At 41.1% G+C, this 576-nt stretch overlaps 1 protein-coding gene across 1 annotated transcript in view; it reads left to right on the top strand.

Annotated features, from left to right (window-relative positions):
• The first annotated feature begins 286 nt into the window (after positions 1 to 286).
• Positions 287 to 576, top strand: part of LOC135198970 (disks large-associated protein 4-like) — a 792-nt gene continuing 502 nt past the window's right edge. Inside the window, exon 1 of the mRNA XM_064226890.1 lies at positions 287 to 576. This exon is cut by the window's right edge and continues 502 nt beyond it. Coding sequence (XP_064082960.1) covers positions 287 to 576 — 290 coding nt within the window.

Genomic DNA, 576 nt, shown 5'->3' with positions numbered 1-576 from the left:
CCCAAAGATGAAGAACCCACTATATTAGCTGCAGATCTAGAAGGCTTTTGGGACATGGTGTCCATCCAGGTGGAAAATGTACACCACCTTTTCAAAGAGATCAGTGTTCTTAAAACTAATGGATGGAAAGAGGACCTAATTACACGGACAATTAATAATGTCACCAAAGGCCACGAGAAGAAGAAACCAGTGACAGTTATGAAAAAGGCTATGAAGAGTTCCTCTCAGGAACAAAAAGTCAAGAGATGAGGCCCGCAAGAAACTGCTGGAGGAGAGACGTAAGGCAATGAAGGAAGCAATGAAAGCTAAACATGGTCAGCCTGATGCAAATGGCAGCACCGATGGAGTGGAAATTATTGTGGCAAAAGAAAAAATAACCAATTTGCAGGAGAATTTAACAGATGAAAAGGAGAACGAAAGGACAAAGAGCAACGAAGGTGGCCCAGTTAATGAGAAAGTAAAGGAAATGGAAAAACAAAAGGAAGGCCACCATTTCTTACAATTGGTTGACAAAGACGTTTCTGAATTACAAGGCCTCATATTCAATGCTGAATCTGACCTGGAAACCTTTAAACC

This window comes from Macrobrachium nipponense, chromosome 25, assembly GCF_015104395.2.
Source record: "Macrobrachium nipponense isolate FS-2020 chromosome 25, ASM1510439v2, whole genome shotgun sequence".
Classification (NCBI taxonomy): Eukaryota; Metazoa; Arthropoda; class Malacostraca; order Decapoda; family Palaemonidae; genus Macrobrachium; species Macrobrachium nipponense.
This window is presented reverse-complemented; position numbering and strand designations above follow the sequence as displayed.